We start from the raw sequence: 16,117 nt of genomic DNA, 5'->3' as shown, positions 1-16,117 counted from the left end.
CGAACTATTTCTAGTGTCATACCTTGGATCTCATCCTCACTATTCACACAATCTAAACTGCATAAATTGCTCTTTAATTGATTTCTGAAAGCACTTATAAACCCAAAAAGCACTTCTCTAAACAAGGTCACCAAACAATAGATATCACAATTGTGACAAACCTCGATTGATTTCCACACACACATCAATGTTCATCAATTTCCACACACATCCATATTCATCAATTTCCACACACATACACATAAATCCACTAAAGCAGATGATCTAAAAGCTTACCAAAAGGAGTGCATCAATGAAATAGCTGTAAATTGTATCAAGAGGACGCATATTGTAATCCGCTAGAGTACAAATAGCAACCAGATTGATCATCTACAACACAACAAACCACATTAACAAGATATGACAGATCGAGAGAACTAGTGGGACAAGTGAGTGAGTGTGCATTCGCGTATGTGTGACTATGTTCCTAACTAAATCGACAATGTGTATTTCTTATCTTTACATTTGGAAGGGGAAGGGTTTCCAAGAGTTGTGACCAGCTGCACAACAAACCCAAAGCAAAAAAAATATCAGAAAATCCATCTTTTGTAGTCTCCTTTTTGTAAATTTAAAACTGCTCACATCAATACTCAAATACTTAAAATTACAATGTACAAGAACTCAATAGCAGGCAAAGCTGTTTCTTCTATAAGAAATTTGATAAAACCATTATTGCATAACTTCAAGGATACAACTTTGAATTTTGTTAATCTATCCGATTGTGACCATGTAGTCAAAGTTAATCATAGCCCCTAGTATCCTCATCAAAGCCTTAGCAAAAACAATTGCGTTGACCAATGTAGTATTGAATCAAGATGACATTGAAAAACCATGAATAAGCTAATATAGATGTCTAGAAAGAAACCAAGTGTACAAGCAAAGTAGAACACATCTTAACGTGAATTGTGAGTATAATGTTAATCACATCAAGCATTTAGTTTACTTATTTATTAGTATTAAAATCCTTGAGAGAAAGTGGTTAACCTCTAAGTACAAATCAATGGCTCCACTAAGTTGGCTGTATAACCAAGGTAGTGGTCAAGTGGTCCCCTATTAAAGCCTTTCGGCTCATTCACTTTCATGATTCAAGATTGCAAGAAAAGGTACGAACCACAAATCATGTTTATTTACTTCACGGCACTGCTACCCTTTCCAATTGAATCGATTAGAATAAGAGTCTTGAGAAGAAAAAAAGGATGTATAGTTTAAGATGGTTAAATTTCATATAAAATGAAAACCCCAAGAGAAGACCAGACATTGACATTCTCCATCCTTTTTTCTCTTGTTTTTTACAACATAAAGTCCGCCATTTCCATACAAAGTATATGCCCCCAGTAAAGAGAAAAAGAATAAAACCACACCTATCATCGCCAAAAAAGAAGAGAATTTCCATCTTTTATGCTAGTTATCGAGAATCAGAAATCTAAAATTAGTTATTTTTGATGGTTGAGAAGTGAAGTAGTGAGAGCAGATATGAACACACGGGCAAACGAATTTGTAAACTTTGAAATGTAGACGTACCTTAAAAACACCATTGATGTTCCGACTGCCTACGAGGAAAGTGCATCATGTTCTCTTAGATCCTAGCAGTATTTCCAACATCTTACGATGATCTCCATCATAGTACTTTGGCTGAAAATTAAAGACAGATTCACATATTATAGCATGAATCCTAGAGACAAGAACAAAGATGATTTTTTCTGTGCTAACGTGAACCAATTCTAAAGGACCATAGATATACTTAGGGAGGAAACACAGGCACCATGCGCAACTAGTATTTTCCATGAGTTCCATGTCTGAAATGCATCTCAAAGAAGCATGGGTGGTTAGGTATCATTCACACAGTGTTGAATGTTTTTACAGGTTCACGGAAGTCATTCAAGTTCAGTTATTTTATTCTATAAAGATTTAACTAATTTCTACAAGACAACTAGTAAGAACATTAACTCTTCATCTTGAAGTACTCCAAAGAATCAGAAATGAGGGCCCTTTTACAAGGTTACTAATCTTTATGTAAAATTTCTCAGATCCACTATAGGTGGAAAGTGATATTTCTAGTGCCATGTTGTAGGCTTCTACGAGAGGTGAATAGCAGAAATTGGCAAAAACCTTTTACCTATCAAAAAGAAATTACAAAAAAAAAAGAAGGCAAGCCTCCCCAAACATGGTCAGGTATAGACAAGCTCAAGGCATCAAAAAATGCAGTAACACATACCCATGCTTTCCAATGAAGTTATCCGATTGATGTAGTCCTGCATTAATGAAGTTGTTTTTTCATGATTAGGGAGCAGTTGAGATAAAATTTACATGAAACCAATTTAGCGTAATCTTAACCAAAATTCAGTAATCACTGTGCTCTACAATAGAAAATAGCCCAGGGTTCGTACTGTCCTACCAATGAGGCACCCTTCAAATGGTGCTACAGACTCAAATCACATTAATGTCTCTGAAAATCTGATCAGTGATATTTTGTGGAACATGGGACATATTTTATTAATGATCCAAGGATATAAGTTGGATACTATGGTCTAAACCAGATGGTTTAAAATTTTAAGTTGTGAGATACAAAAGAAAGTGTGGACTCTCTGGAGTACTTGTGACTCTTTGTAATATGCAAGACTGCTTGAACTCTTCTATATATGAAGTTTTATTTTTATTTTTTTTCCTAATAGAGGTCAGGTCAGTTCGTATTTGATCTCACTCACTATTTGTAGGGAAATTCAGAAAGAGAAATAGAATCCTTGATGGCAATGAGGAAGCAGTCCAGAGATTAAAGTTTAAAGATAAAAACACTTCTTTTTTTTCTTTTTCGTTCTTTTTGTTTTTGTTTTTGTTTTTTTTTTTTGAGGGTGTGGGGTGGGGAGTGTGGGCTTAATGGTGCAAGAATATAGTGGTATGCCTTTTGATGACTTCGTATTTACATAGGACACAATTGTTGATAAGTCAGCCAACCCCAAGTAGTTGGGATACGGCGTCAATGACAATGATACGATACAGTTGTAAATAGGACTGCATAGCCTCCATTGTTTTGTTTCTATTTGCCTTGATGGGAAGCCTTCCCTTCTTGGTTGTATTCTTCTTGTTCGGTGTAGCCTTTTAGTACAAATTCTTGCTTGTCAAAAAAGGTAAATCATTTGATGGTTGTGCACATGCTCCAATTTGTGCTTAGAGTTATTCCTCAGCATGGATGGTACGGTTCCACCACACTACATTTATTCCTCTAATTTGCATGAGCTATGCGCAAAGTATGTGTATAATAGACACAGAAATATTCGATCGATGCAGTAAAAGGGATAATGGACATTAAGACATCTTAGGCAGTAAAAATTTACCGACGTACCAGACCTTATGAGAGCATTTTAGAAAGGGAAAAAAAAAAAAAAACACAAACTTCAACTTTTTTTTATTGCCAATGAATTCACTTCAACTTTGGTGCTTCTAGAGGAAAAATTAAAAGAGGCCAGGTGTTCTTGAAGTACCTGAGTCCGTAGTTTGAACTCTGCGGCAAGATCTTCTAGTGGAACACACTTCTGTTTCTGCAATGTCATACAAAAACAGTTAGCAATGCAATTTCTGTTTATTGACTCTTCATATAATAGCCTCATCACTCTTCTCATCCATTCCTCATCCTGAAATATTTTCTACTTTATCCATGCATTTGAGATGTCAGACAGTGACCCATAAATATTGATACAAAGACATACCTGTCCAGTTTATTTGGTACAACAGGCGATACACTTCAGAATTTATACATTTTTTTTTGGTAGGTAAACAAAACATAAAGTAAATAAATGTTTAAATATTAAAAACACCAATTTAACAAGCTGGACAGTCCAGAATTTTTTGAAACCACTAGACTGTAGCATTTTACACTTTCCAGAGAAGCCATGGGCATGGTGGATTCCCTGGCCCACCAAGAGGTAAATAAGCACTCACAATGGACTTACATATCCCATATCCAAACATTTCTCCATTCCAGCCCATGTTGACTCCATGTCCAACTCTTCAAAGTCTTCTTCATTAGGCACAGCATATGAAGCCCATTCCTTCAATTTGGCTGGCTAGTGTACAAGGTACAATACATTCATATTAGTAAATCAGGAAAAAAAAAAAAACAGAAAATCTCTTAAAGGTACAATACATGAATAATCGCTCAAGCATGTCATGGACTCAATACCTCTACTCATTAACAATCACATAGGGGCTGTGGCGTGACAGTGGACTTTGTTAATAAGTCCATCTCATTTGCATAAAGCACTCAATAACAAAGGGATAGAATTCAGTTCATGGACTTGAATTATCTCTTACCACATTCATTGTCTTAGGCATGACCTATTGAGATGACATTTCACCAAACATCAAAACCCTCTATAAAAAGGGATAGAACTCAAGGATGAGGAACTTTTGGGCAATATAAGTATGGAGAATTTTGGGGAGAAGATTTTTGACAGGGGATTTTGGTGGGTTAGATTGAGTGGCTAATGTTTAATGTTTAAGAGATGATTCCAATGGTTTCTTCCGAGGATGTAGTTGCCGATTTTGGCAAGGAACCTTGTAAACTCTCTCCCTCTCTCTCTCTCTCTCTCTCTCTCTCTCTCTCTCACACACACACACACACACACACACACACATAGTTTGCATTGATGTATGCAGAGGGATGAAAAAATCTAAATTGTAGTGGGCAAAAATCTTGATACATTGATGACTACCTGGATTTTTCTCTATAGTAATAAATAGGTGTTACCTATGGCCAACTGATCAACTCTGAATCCACCCAAGAATAAAGCATTATGATAGGCAATGACTATAAAAAAGCCTCACTACCTTGGAACTGCACTTCTTAGAAACACTCAAGGAGCGGGTAACAAGGATTCAGTTTCACATCTAAAGACAATGTATTACATAGTTATAATGATTATACCATTCATCTCATAGAGATGAGAAGTGCAATTTTCACTTGAGCATTTCACATATACTATCACCCACATGTTACTTACTTAAGTCCTTTTGGGCACAAGTCTATACCATTCTACTCGACACATGCCTACCTACCTATTCTTAATGATTTTCCTGAAGCTATGACTCAACTTGATTTTTAATAGAACACCCTCTTAATTGATTCCAATAATGGGACCTACTTTTAGTCACCCCCAAAAGTCTAGTAGTCTCTTTGGTTATGGTTGCATTTCTAGTAGTTCAATCTTCTTCCTTAATGAGGAGGATCCTTCCTCTCATTTGGTATGAAAGTGAAAGAGCATTATGTTGTTAATCTAACTTCTAAGCACAACAAAACTTGAGAATTCCCTGCATAGAGAGAGGATCTTTTGGTGGGCCTTCCACACAAGTTTGTTAATTCTCTATCTGGTGTAATGATTGTTGTGCCCTAGTATATTGAGTGTGTTAGGCAAGTCTGACCTATTCAGCTCTGTTCTTTTAACTAGGCTTTTGCTGTTAGTGTTCACCAACTTCTGGCAATGGTACAGCAGGACTCTTCTTGATAGAACCAGATTTGTTGCATAGATTGTATTAAGAGCATATATTTGTTTTTTGTCATTTTTTTTTTCTTTTATAGATTATGAATGTAAGTAACACTAAAGGAGTGAGATCAAGGTTGGTGAAATGCTTTTTGCTTAATGACATTTTCTGCAATTGTTCAGGTCATGCTTTCTAAGCAATTATAAGTGTTTGGATTTGCATTCCTTGTAATTACACATATTTCTTTTACTTTTGTTGAAGGTAATATTTTTATTTCTTTTACAGGACCACTTGGACATTAAGCTAAACTTCTCTAGAATCTACTTGAAAAGAAAGGCTTTGCTAGAATTTTCTCTATGTGACATTGGAACTTGAAGTAGCATTTAATGGTTGTTCTTTTACTTAGTTTCTATGTATTTGTAAGTTAAATCAGTGAAATTTCAGCCCAAACCTTAGTACTATCACATAGCCTCATTTTCCTTTAGGGGTGTGTTTTATTACAAGAAAATAGTGTGACAATGCAAACTGTGTGAATCTGTTGTCTTTCACTTTTTTAATCCATGACATTCCTTCAAAATTGCTTCAGATTGAAAGAACAGAACCCTTGTCAGATCTCTAAGAGAACCTACTTTAGAATTGAAATCAGGATCCACCAACTTTAGTTTGCATTAGAATTTAGGCTAATTCATTTGAAAATGTATTAAAAGGGAGACTTGTTTAGTAATGAAACAATCTAACTGGTTTAAGCTGACAGTAAACACCACCAGTCCTATGTTATTGAATTTTTGTCAAAGTGATGAAGAGTGTGGGGGACTTGACCTGTTTTCAAAGTGATAACAGGGAAAGCACATAGATAGATCTATTCTGACACTAGAAATTAGGAAGAGATTAATATAATTAAAATCCAAACTTCAAATATAAGTAATTAAAGCCAAGTACATGTTCTAACTTTGTAATATATTGTTTACTAGTTCAATTATATGTCATCTCTATCAACATATACTGATGAGGAAAAGTCTATAAGTGTCATGTAATTAACCTCAAGTTATATATATTCAAGCAAGGCGTAGATTGTTCATGCCAAATCCACCTCCACTCTGAAGATTGGGTTGGCTCTGTTACAGATGGAAAGCAAACATATGCAAGCCCCCATTGCCTAATCCAAGAACAGATTCATATTCCCCTTCATGAACAGCCATTACAAAGTGAGGCTCATCATCTCACCCTTCCTGAACCCAAAAGAGAATTCCCAATTTTTAAGAACACAAAAAACCCCGTCCTCACCTACTTTGCTAAACCCCACCGAAAAGAATAAATAAAAGAGATGCTTCTTATCATCTATATTGTTCTCTCTTATTTCTCTGTGACATACAGATGAACTAAACAGAAGCCTCTATATTTTCTTCTTCAGATTTATTTGTTTCTTCTTTTCTGTTATTTGCTTGGGGGTACCATAACATTGTTAAGTTTGCATGAGTTATGCGACATGAAGTGTTACCTTCCCAACTTCCCGTAACCGTGGCTGTTGAATCATGACAGTAGACACACCCACCAATTGCAAGGGATGAAGATGCTTTAGGAAAACACGGGTTTTAAGTGACTAAACAAAAAAAGGACGTAATCAATCTCTAAAATGTAATTTTCAAGATTTGTTTGAAAAAATGGGTTAGCATGTGCCAGGAATGTGATTATGACATGATGTCAAGCACGATAAAATCTTAGAAAATATAGTATCCTTGTTACATAGTTTTAAGTGACCAAACAACCCCCTAAAGTCTCTTCATCCATTATCCTATCTTCACCATATACGAATCTATCCTTCCTAAGAGTGACAGAAAACCCAAAATCCACTATTGATTGAATGTCATCGGAAAGAAGAGAAAAGTGAAGGAAGAAGTTCATCTAAAAAGATGAAACCTGTTTACACTGATCTATATCTGTATTTTCATCACTACAAAATCCAATAAAGTTGATATATTTGTATTCCTTGAATAGTATATAATACATTAAATACAAAAATATGTCATTATTTTTGGAGGCGTGAATAAGTTCATACATCAATGAGAGCTCAAAAGCTTGCAACACTAACATAACAGTGTTAGCTCTTTGGGGTGGTCCTACTAGAATCTATTGTTCTTATTGCTACAAGCCCGGTGCATCAAGTTTGTATCTCAAAATGGTAATGCTTTATATCCTTACAAGTGAAGTCTGTTATCTTCTCATACTCGACTTTACTAACATGATACACTTAGTCACCAGTTCATATCTATTACAAAATATAAATAGAAGAACTTGGTATAGTTTTACTCACTTACACTTTTTCATCCTTTCCCACTCACTTACACTCTTTAGTATAGTGCTCCCCTCCCTAGCAGAATCCTTAATAGAAATTGGGATTTTCAGAAAAAAAAAAAAACCCACATTTGAATTTCTATTTTGATCTCATTTACGTAAATCATTCTCACTATGTTCTTCTCTACTATTATTTCATTAGATTTTTGTTTTCTGAAATAGACTAGATTACTAATGCATTATGAAGAATCCTAATGACTCAAATTAAAGCTCTGTTTTCAAGTTCAAACCTACTTATCATAGGTAATTTACTCTGCCCAACACTAGAAAGCTCAACCCTCCAATACCTGATCACAATACCAAACCAACCCAAATCAGAACCAAGTCCTATGGATCTCCCTCAATGATGGCAGCTCAACCACTTCTAAGAATCCTCCTCATAGGTGGATTCCACACAACAACATTGCCCAACAGTTCACATTAGACCTCACACTTCAAAGAATCGATACCAAACCACATTAGGTTTGAGCTTAGGGATGAGATTTGAGGGAAAGGAAACTACAATTAGGTTCGTTTGCTATCAATCCAGATAAAAACAACAAAAATCCCTAACAACAAAAGCAATCAATTTGTCACTCATCTACTGATAGATTCGTGCTAGATGCATTAACAAAAACATCCAGATCAAGAGCAAAAAATAGATTTAAAAAAAAAATTACGAAAGGTTTTCTTACATTTTCCCTAAAAAGAAAATTATAAAATTGTAAAAGCTATGCAACCACGAGAAACGATTATAAGAAGAGAGTGGCAAACCTTACGAACCTTGATAATGAGTTCGAGAAAAGATTTCTTCCGAGATTGAGATCAAGAGCAAAAGAAGATTGCTTGCTTTTTTTGTTAAAACAAGATCAAAAGAAGATTACCGTTAGGGTTTGGGGTATTAATCTTGAGGGGGTTTCGAGGATTCCTTCTGCGAAAGTACCGTTCGTTGTGCTAGGGTTTCAATTTCTTAGAAAAAGTAGCAGCTTTGCAACCATGAGATCAAGTTCTGACTCTGAAACTTTCGTAAAAAATGGAGGAGACCGAGTTGTGATTCCGTAAAAAACTGATATTAGAGAAGGAGATGATTTAAGAGAATAGGCAACCAAGATCAAAGAGTTACGGTTTGAGTGAGAGCAGAGAGAGAGAGAGGAAGAACTCTTCGTTCTTCAATGGCGTTTCCAACGAGACTGCCTCTATACCTCGTTCTTCAATGGCGTTTCCAACCAAACTGACCCTCTAATAGCCCTCGATTTTGTAGTACAAACACCAACAAATGAGAGAATGAGAGAGAGTGACAGAGACGATGAGGGAAAATGAGAGGGAAGAGGGAAAAAATTTCGCGCCTGTTATTTCGTTGGGTAAGGTTTCATTTTGAAAGTTTTACAAGCGGATTCTTTTTTCCTCTGGAATTTAATATGGCAATGGCAGCGGATAACTTTATCCGCAACTAAAAACGATTCATAATGTGAGAAATGTTGCATCTATACCTGCGGAAAACATAATCCGCTACTGTATTCATTTTAAAAAAAATTTGATAGAAGGTAAATCGAATTTTTTTCATAAAAAATTTGACTTTGTAGCTGTGGCAAATTTCTTCCGCTGTTATATTCAATTTTTTCCATCGATTTATAGCTGCGGAACATATATTCCGCCACTATATTCATTTTTTTTTAAATTGATATAGAGATAAATCGAATTTTTTCCATTATAAAATTGACTTTGTGGCTGCGAAAAATTTATTCCGCTGTTATATTCAATTTTTTCCATCGATTTATAGCTGCGGAAAATATATTCCGCTACTATATTCATTTGTTTAAAAATTGATATAAATCGAATTTTTTCCATAATAAATTTGACTTTGTAGCTGCGGAAAATATATTCCGCTACTATATTCAAAATTTTCCATCAATTTATAGCTGCGGAAAATATAATCCGCTGTTATATTCATTAAAAAAAAATTGATAGAGAGATAAACCGAATTTTTTTCATAAAAAATTTGACTCTACTGCGGCGGAATATATATTCCGCTGCTATATTCAATTTTTTCTGCCAATTTATAGCTCCGGAAAATATAATCCACTACTATATTCGCTAAAAAAAAATTTGATAGAGAGAACTCAATAAACCAAATTTTTTTCATAAAAAATTTGACTCTATAACTATGAAAAATATATTCCGCTGTTATATTTAATTTAAAAAAATTGACTAAATAATAGAGAGGACCTAGTAAACCGAATTTTCTATATAAATAAATTTAATTTTTTTAGTGGCGGATGTACTATTCCGCTGCTATGTGTACCTGAATAAACAAGAAACTATTGAGTGCGAATTTTCTTTGTATGCGGATCCCTATAACGACGGATCGAATTATCCACTGCAACAAAAAGTATCTATAGAGGCGGATAAAATAATCCGCTGTAATAAATATACATATAGCGGCGAATAAAATAATCCGCTGCAGTAAATATATATATACCAGCGAATAAAAGTATCCGCTATTATAAACCGCTGCTATAAATCAAAAATGTTGTAGTGGGTGAACTCAACAAAAGAAAGTGGTGAGTTCGAGAATAAAATATGACCTAATTCGACGATAAACTTTTCTTCAATTTAATTATAAGAAAAAAGTCTGTGCTTGTATCATTAGGTGTCTATAATATTAAGATACTTGATGATAGGCTGATATTCAATCTAACGAATTAATCACGTAAAAGGGATCCTCCCATCACAGGTTAAAAGAGCCGGACTTTTCTTACGTGAATGGGGATCATATATCTTATAGTTAAGAAATGAGGAAAAACATATGTTCATTGGGATCGGTACATGTTTCTTAGGGATCCATAATACACATTTCTAATTCATGTATACTTGAACACAAATGCTGAGGTGGCATAGGTTTTACTACGAGTCTCACAATTCTGATGTGGAGGTGTGCACATAACCATAGATGTGTTTCTCGCGATACAAGTAAAACCATCTATGGTTATTTACGCACCTCCACGTCAGAATTGTGAGAATCACAATAAATCTTGTGTCATCCCAACTAGACTCTTAGTTGAATGTATCCATTGCTAACATCATTAACATAAGTATGGACCCTCACAAGTATCCTGCTTACATGAACTCTTTGACAATCCAAAAAAATGAAATACAAATAAGAAAAATGCTAGAATGACACAAATGGAGACACAAATGATGTGGTGGTGTGCACATAACCGTTAATGCTTTTTTACTTGTATCTCATGGATAAACATCTATGGTAATATGCACGATACCACGTCATTGTGTCACCCTAGTATCTCCCTTTGTGTCACCCCAGCACGACTCTAAAAATAATGATGAATGCACGTTGTCTTTGGTATTGGTATGTGATTGACATGGTAAGGTTTTCCTGTGTATTCCGAAGGAAAAGATCTATGATTTTGTGCTCTTGCCATGTCAGTAGCGTACCATCACTTACCAAAAACTGTGTGCATCATCACGACTTTAAAAAAAAATAAGTTTTCCTCTCTAGGTATTTCTTGAAATTCAAGTTTCCGCAACTTGATTTTCATCAGTTTGAAGATTTGGAAAAAATGACATTAAAAAAAAATGTGGGTGACAAGTAGTGGAGGCCTATCTTACATTCCTCTTTTATCTTAGTTTTTTTAGTTAAGTGGTTGCAATTACTTTATTTTATTTCATTTATTTTCTCTATCTTTTCTTTTCAATCTCTCCTTGTAATTTATCTTTTTATTTTATTCATCTACCTAAATTTCAACTTCAACTTTTTCAATAATGAGTAATAAAAACCTAAGTGTATCAATAAAATTACTCATATCATTAGTACTATTTGGGTCACACAAATATCTTCTCTATAGTATGCATCATAATTTTAAAATTCAACACGACTGAGTTTGATATAGAAGTGACTCGGCACCGAAACTAGACAAGACCATAGCTCACAAAGTCAATTTGACCGAGCCGATAAAAAAATGCATTGAGCAAAGTAGGAAACTCAATTGAGTTATTCAATTATATATAATAAAGAACAAAAAAAATATATTTTATTTATTTTCAAAAATTAAATCATATTTTAATTTATAAATCAATCTAAAATATTTTTTATTTGACTCATCCGGGTCTACACATTTCAAATCAAACACCAAAGAGTGGTACTGTGTGAAACAAGAGTGACACAATGACGTGGTGGTGCACAGATAATCGCAGATGCATTTTTCATGAGATATGAGTAAAAAGTATTTACGATTATGTGCACATCACCACATCATTTGTGTCACTATTGTGTGTCCATTTGTGTCTCTTCAGCATGAGCGAACACCAAATCATCTAAGTACCTTATAGAATCAATCAATTATAATAAATAAGTAGCGTATCCCATTACTTGAGAGAGAGAGAGAGAGGCTATACCAAGTCAAGATTAATGAATCACAAAGATAACTGTGAAGCAATAAAAGCAAAAGAAGAATTATATATTTTTCGATCACTTATTATTTTTTTACCCCAAATTATAAAAGTGATCAAAACTTTACAGAAACTTGAATTTCACGAAATACCCATAGAGTAAAAATATTTCCATTAGAGGGCTGGAGGTTGTCAATCATTGTCACATCTTCCTCAAAGATATCTCTACTTGATAAAGAGTGCATATACTGTACTCCCAGGAGTTGAGTTGCAATCCAATTCTGCTCGCTTCATATGACACGTGCAACACAATTTTGTGTAGTAACCCATTTGTTTGATTGGTGACTTCTAGCCATTAGACATTGGTCGTGACTCGTGCTGCAATCCAACTCCGGTAGTACAGTATCGATACTCAGGAAAGTTGAAATGTATTGTATATTTTTTTCACACATCACTTCGATTAAATCAACCAATCAATGTCTTTTATTGGGAATCCAACGGTTGGAATTAGTCATGAGAGAACAAGACCTCCATTATATAACTCTCTCTCTCGCTCTCTCTCTCTCTTCGTTGACATGAGGAAGCAAAGCTACTCTTAGTTTCAGCTTTTCTTGAAATTTTTTTTTGGAAGATCTATTGTAGTGGTTCCTTCTTACCATCATTGGTGTTCTCATTTTACATACAATAACAATGGGTGGATCAAAGAGTAAGCTAAGGGCCAAGTGTCATCCTGAGATTGGTGGAAGCAGCAGCAAGAAGGAGAGAGAGGAGGAGAAAGGATTCAGTACTGCATCACTTGTGGTGCGTGGGAAAGTTGGTTATGATCATCATCAGATTCAGATTCACATTAATCGAAGCAAGGGTAAGCCATAATCAATTTTTGCGATTGTAAGTTGCAACAAAATAGCGAACTTTTTGGTTAGCGAAGTTTCTTTTTGTGTGTGTGATCAATTTTTAGATGAAAATCAATTCCTCAGTAAAATGATTTTCTTTGAAAAAATGATTTTCAGTGTTGACAAAAATGTGAGAATTAAAACAGAATTGATTTGTACTCTTTACTTTGTAGATGTGGTCCGTGCCGTGGGAGTAGTGCGATAAACCTTTTCCATCTTGGAAAATATTTTCCACAAAAAAGGAATTTTTTAGATAAATGTACAATATAGACCTCAAAAAGACATTTTCCAAAGAAAACTATTGTCCCTCAAACGTAGAGTGCATGGAACCACTCAGGGGCGGAGCTAGTTAGGAGCTTGGGGGGGGGGGGGGGGGGCTATATTTTCAACTAATTACATGCCCCATTTGTCCCCACTCCACCATCTCTCTCCCCATTTGCCCCCGCACCAATTTTTGCCCCCTCCATTCAACTTTTTGTTGATGACCTAAATATCCTTTTCTATAACTTCTACTCAAAAACCTCTGAATTTCTCCCTAAAATCATTCATTTTCAAGTTCTTCAACCATACAACTAATCATAGTTTGCCCCCACTACAAGAAAATCCTGGCTACACCCCTGGAACTACTCACAAACAAATGATGCCATTTACTTGATAAGCAACCAAGCATCCAATCTCCCTCGAACATTTGCCCGATTCTGATTCCTATGGGAATTGAATCGAAATCATTAATTTTTTTGGATCCTGATTCTCAAATTAATCAAAAAATTTATCCTTAAATGATTCCCATTCTTGATTCTTAATTGGTTCCAATGAAAAGGTACCCACACCATTCCAATTAAATGGGTACCCATTAATACGCTTTCTAAGACTATAATTTACTCCTTGTAGGCCCAAATAATATAATGGGTATATGGTTTAATTACTAACATTATTGGCTTAGAGTTTTTCTTTGCAATATGATTGAAAGTCAAGTTTTTAACATTTTTGTGCGCACGGGTATGTAAATGTGTTCTAGGTGGTAAACCTAGCACTATCAAGGTTTCTAGTTTTAACGTTTGGTATCAAGAAAAATTTGAAATATATGAGAAGATGAAAGCAATAGATGAGCTTATCGAAGAGCATTCTCCGGATAATATTTACTTCAAGGTTTGCTTCTTTTTCATTCCATTAATTTTCAGTTTAATTTTTCACTAATCAATCATTTTTTCTCTTAATTAGATATATTTTTGAATAGATTTCTCTTAACAAATTAATATACTAATTGAAATTCATGCACATAGGATGTCACTCCATATATTCATGGACTTTTCCAACAATCCAACTGGTGGAAACCATATCATTGCTCAGTTTACAATGCGAAGGAGGACTCATCATATTTCTCCTTGGTGGTATATATCCATCCCCCTATATATAAACTATTGTTTTAAGAATCGTGATAATCTGACTTACCCACATGGCATACTCAATCGACACCCCTTACGTGACAGGCTCAGGAACTGTAGATTTGCTATCATCGGGATACAAATCTACGATTCCCCATAAAAATTAAAGTTGTAGTTTTGTATCCTGAGAAGATCAGATCTACGGGGTGTCAATTGAGTATGCAATGTGCCTAAGTTAGATTATCACTACTCTTGTTTTAAAACTTAAAAAACTCGATTCCACTTGAATGTGAATCGAGTTGGGGGTCAAACACTCTGGAATCCTAAGGTTTTAAAATTATTACAATTATTAAAGAATGATGGAACGATATCAATCTCTGTCTATCAAAATAATGATTGATTCTCATGATCGAATTGCAATGAATCCCCTAATTAATAGAGTGAATAATCCTAAATAAATCTAATCTAATCTACTTATTTTCTACAACACTGCAATCGACACATTTGACATGGAAGTGTGCACAGAACCATTGATTTTTTTTCCTTGTATCTCAGAGAAAAAAAAATCTATGCTTCTTTTGCACACTATCATGTCAAGTGAACGTTTACCCCCAATGTAGTGGGGAGTTAATTTAGAATGATTTGATGTATCACAATACACCTTATTCTAATACATCCTAGAATCTTTGTATATTAATTTCTCCATGTATCCATGATCTCTATTATCTAATTTGCAGTTGCGTAAGGTTCCAATAAATTTCAAGATTCGAAGTAAACTTTATTTGACTAACATGAAAGTTGGAATCTCCATATCGAAGCCGTTGGTCAACCTAGCCGCCCCTCCTCACAAACTAGTTGAGTTAAAAAAGGACGAATGCGTAGCTCAGCCGAATGAAGTACTTCCCATTTACATTCTCAAGGATTCACCCGATGTCATATTTGTTGGTGCCATGAACTGTGATACTATGTCAAACGATATGTTGTCTGCAAATTCTCGACCACTCAATAGTTATTACCGCTTTACAACCTGCAACAAGTAAAAAATATATATGCAATTATTATAAGTAATAGAAAAAATATAGTGTAAGTTTTTATGTTTAATTTAATGTGAGGAACCTCTTACTGTTTTGTGGTTGTGTTTTAGTTTTAATATATCTGATTGTATGAACCTTATTTCAAAGCAAATGATATGCTTATTATTATAAGAAGCCTCATCTTGCATTGGGGAAATGGAATTTCATTTGAGTTTTACTTCATGTAATTAATCATTAATTCCTGTCACATGGTTGTAAAACTAGTAGAGTGATTCAAAACTTTTCCGCATCAACTCGATTTTATTTTAAGGTAACTTAGCCCCAAAACTTGATGAAATCATCAACTTGAAGAAGGCAGGGTTAGCTCAAAAAAGCATCAGGGTACGATCAGGAACTTGACCGATATATTCGACTATATATAATCTTTTTGTGGAGAGTAATTAAAGTCAAATACTTTTTTTTTTTTCATAATAAAAAATATAAAAACTATTTTTTTAGCTATTTATAAACCAATACATTGTTATTTGACTCCACGGGCATCGATTCAAGTTTT

At 34.6% G+C, this 16,117-nt stretch overlaps 1 protein-coding gene and 1 long non-coding RNA gene across 14 annotated transcripts; one reads left to right on the top strand and one right to left on the bottom strand.

Annotated features, from left to right (window-relative positions):
• Positions 1-138: 138 nt before the first annotated feature.
• Positions 139-9,318, bottom strand: LOC147401390 (uncharacterized). 12 transcript variants are annotated; one of them, XR_015178465.1, is made up of 6 exons: positions 8,629-9,318; positions 3,976-4,100; positions 3,519-3,575; positions 2,255-2,291; positions 1,561-1,671; positions 139-539 (listed from the first exon to the last, which is right to left on the bottom strand). It is a non-coding gene; the product is annotated as an uncharacterized LOC147401390 (long non-coding RNA). The 12 variants fall into 12 exon arrangements; XR_015178460.1 differs by having other exon boundaries at positions 3,976-4,096; positions 8,629-9,316; XR_015178458.1 differs by having other exon boundaries at positions 3,987-4,100; positions 8,620-9,314.
• A 3,496-nt stretch (positions 9,319-12,814) lies between these two features.
• Positions 12,815-15,738, top strand: LOC147401389 (uncharacterized). Of its 2 annotated transcripts, XM_086442682.1 has the most exons (4): positions 12,816-13,114; positions 14,164-14,294; positions 14,429-14,536; positions 15,268-15,738. In XM_086442682.1, exons 1-4 carry the CDS (start codon positions 12,943-12,945, stop codon positions 15,568-15,570), a joined length of 714 nt encoding a protein of 237 aa, XP_086298808.1. In that variant the 5' UTR covers positions 12,816-12,942; the 3' UTR covers positions 15,571-15,738. The 2 variants fall into 2 exon arrangements, with proteins under 2 accessions (XP_086298810.1, XP_086298808.1); XM_086442684.1 differs by lacking the exon at positions 14,429-14,536 and having other exon boundaries at positions 12,815-13,114.
• The last annotated feature ends 379 nt before the right edge of the window (positions 15,739-16,117 follow it).

This window comes from Akebia trifoliata, chromosome 5 (genome assembly GCF_017979445.1).
Source record: "Akebia trifoliata isolate Shusen 1 chromosome 5, ASM1797944v1, whole genome shotgun sequence".
NCBI lineage: Eukaryota > Viridiplantae > Streptophyta > Magnoliopsida > Ranunculales > Lardizabalaceae > Akebia > Akebia trifoliata.
Note: the sequence above shows the minus strand (reverse complement) of the source record. Positions and strands in the feature narration are given on the sequence as shown.

Excerpts from the sequence above, each read along its gene's own strand:
- LOC147401389 (XM_086442682.1), top strand. The coding sequence starts at position 12,943 with ATGGGTGGATCAAAGAGTAAGCTAAGGGCCAAGTGTCATCCTGAGATT. Across the intron at positions 14,295-14,428 it reads CGGATAATATTTACTTCAAG|GATGTCACTCCATATATTCA; the intron begins GTTTGCTTCTTT and ends TCATGCACATAG. Across the intron at positions 14,537-15,267 it reads CATCATATTTCTCCTTGGTG|TTGCGTAAGGTTCCAATAAA; the intron begins GTATATATCCAT and ends TCTAATTTGCAG.